This window comes from Echinococcus granulosus, assembly GCF_000524195.1.
Source record: "Echinococcus granulosus chromosome Unknown EG_S00307, whole genome shotgun sequence".
In the NCBI taxonomy this organism is placed as follows: Eukaryota; Metazoa; Platyhelminthes; class Cestoda; order Cyclophyllidea; family Taeniidae; genus Echinococcus; species Echinococcus granulosus.
The window spans coordinates 1985-3240 of record NW_020170687.1 but is presented as its reverse complement, the minus strand read 5'-3'; the positions used below and the strand labels follow the sequence as shown (position 1 = coordinate 3240).

Sequence of the window (1256 nt, the reverse complement as noted above, 5' to 3'; positions counted from 1 at the left end):
ACGCTAAATGATAAGATTGGCTGAGGCATCGAGGCTTCTGTAGCAAATATACTCAAAATATACTCAAAACTGAGATAAGCTGAGACATTTTGTGATTTTTAATATCGGTTACTTCCGAGAGTCAGAAGGAAACATCGAAGGTGATACGACTTTCACCAATGCTTTTGTCGAATTTTTACAGCATAGACGAAGTGGTTCACGTTAAATCCTGGTCTTTTGATTAAAAATGCAACAATTATCCCGAAGATTTAAGCATTGACTTTTCATTCCTTTACGCAGCTATGGTGTAGTTGTACCAGTACGGCTCATTGTGTCACCTAGTCTGTTTTCTCACTCGCAGCCAATTCTAGCAGTGGTGGACATTAATTGGGGTGGCATCCCCCTACATTCTCCTCGATGCCAACTGACCACCAAGCCATCTCAAATGAATGCGAATGTCGTTAGTGATTTCTTCCACAAGTGCTGTCGTGCCTTCTGCTTTCTGACAATCGGTGAGAAAACGGACAAGGAAGTGAATTTGGAGATGTGCATGAAACTCTTGGAAGACTAACTTGGGATCTGAGACGCAGCAACATTTGGCGGATAATTATTTTCAAACAGTAAAGTTGGTGGTTATCCTAAACGCAAACACCTTATTAAAGCTGATGCAACAGCGGATATGCTTTAATACTGAATGTCCGTATTAATTTGAGATATAAAAATCACTGTAGAGGATCTGTTTATTTTTAAAAGCTATTCCGCCGTATGTGGAAGCTTTTTTTGGTGCCCTGCATAATATCTGTACTAGCTTTCCCTTTTCTTCAAACTTCAGTGCTAATGGTCAGATTCGTGCCCTGACCATGCCTTGACGTAATCCATGTGGAAAAGCCAACCATTCCGGCACATGTTACTAAGTACTGTGATTGGAATGCAGCAGAAGAGCGCTGATCATATTTCTCTGGGTGCTAATCAAGATAAGCTGTACAAAACAGCTTGATGAACATTTTGACTCATGTCAAATCCAATCGACGATTACTGGACTTGTAGAATAGAGGGCATCATTACGTGATGCATCTGTAAACATGTAGTAAAGAATTATGGAATGACTGAAAGGAGCATAAACCTTCACAAACGGTCTGAGGCCTGCAGTTTCTCAGCATCTGGAAAAATAAAATATCCGTTTGTGTTCGATGCATTCCTCTTAATGCCACTCTCAAGCACAACCTTGGAATAATGCACCAGATTTAGCAGACCACATCAGAGGTATTAAGCAGTGG

At 40.7% G+C, this 1256-nt stretch overlaps 1 protein-coding gene across 1 annotated transcript in view; it reads right to left on the bottom strand. All coding sequences in view use genetic code 11, as the record gives it.

Annotated features, from left to right (window-relative positions):
• Positions 1-663: 663 nt before the first annotated feature.
• EGR_10937 (hypothetical protein) overlaps positions 664-1256 on the bottom strand; it is a gene marked incomplete at both ends in the record, with an annotated part of 2161 nt that continues 1568 nt past the window's right edge. Inside the window, one exon of the mRNA XM_024500186.1 lies at positions 664-715. Coding sequence (XP_024345397.1) covers positions 664-715 — 52 coding nt within the window. The remainder of the gene's footprint in view (positions 716-1256) is intronic.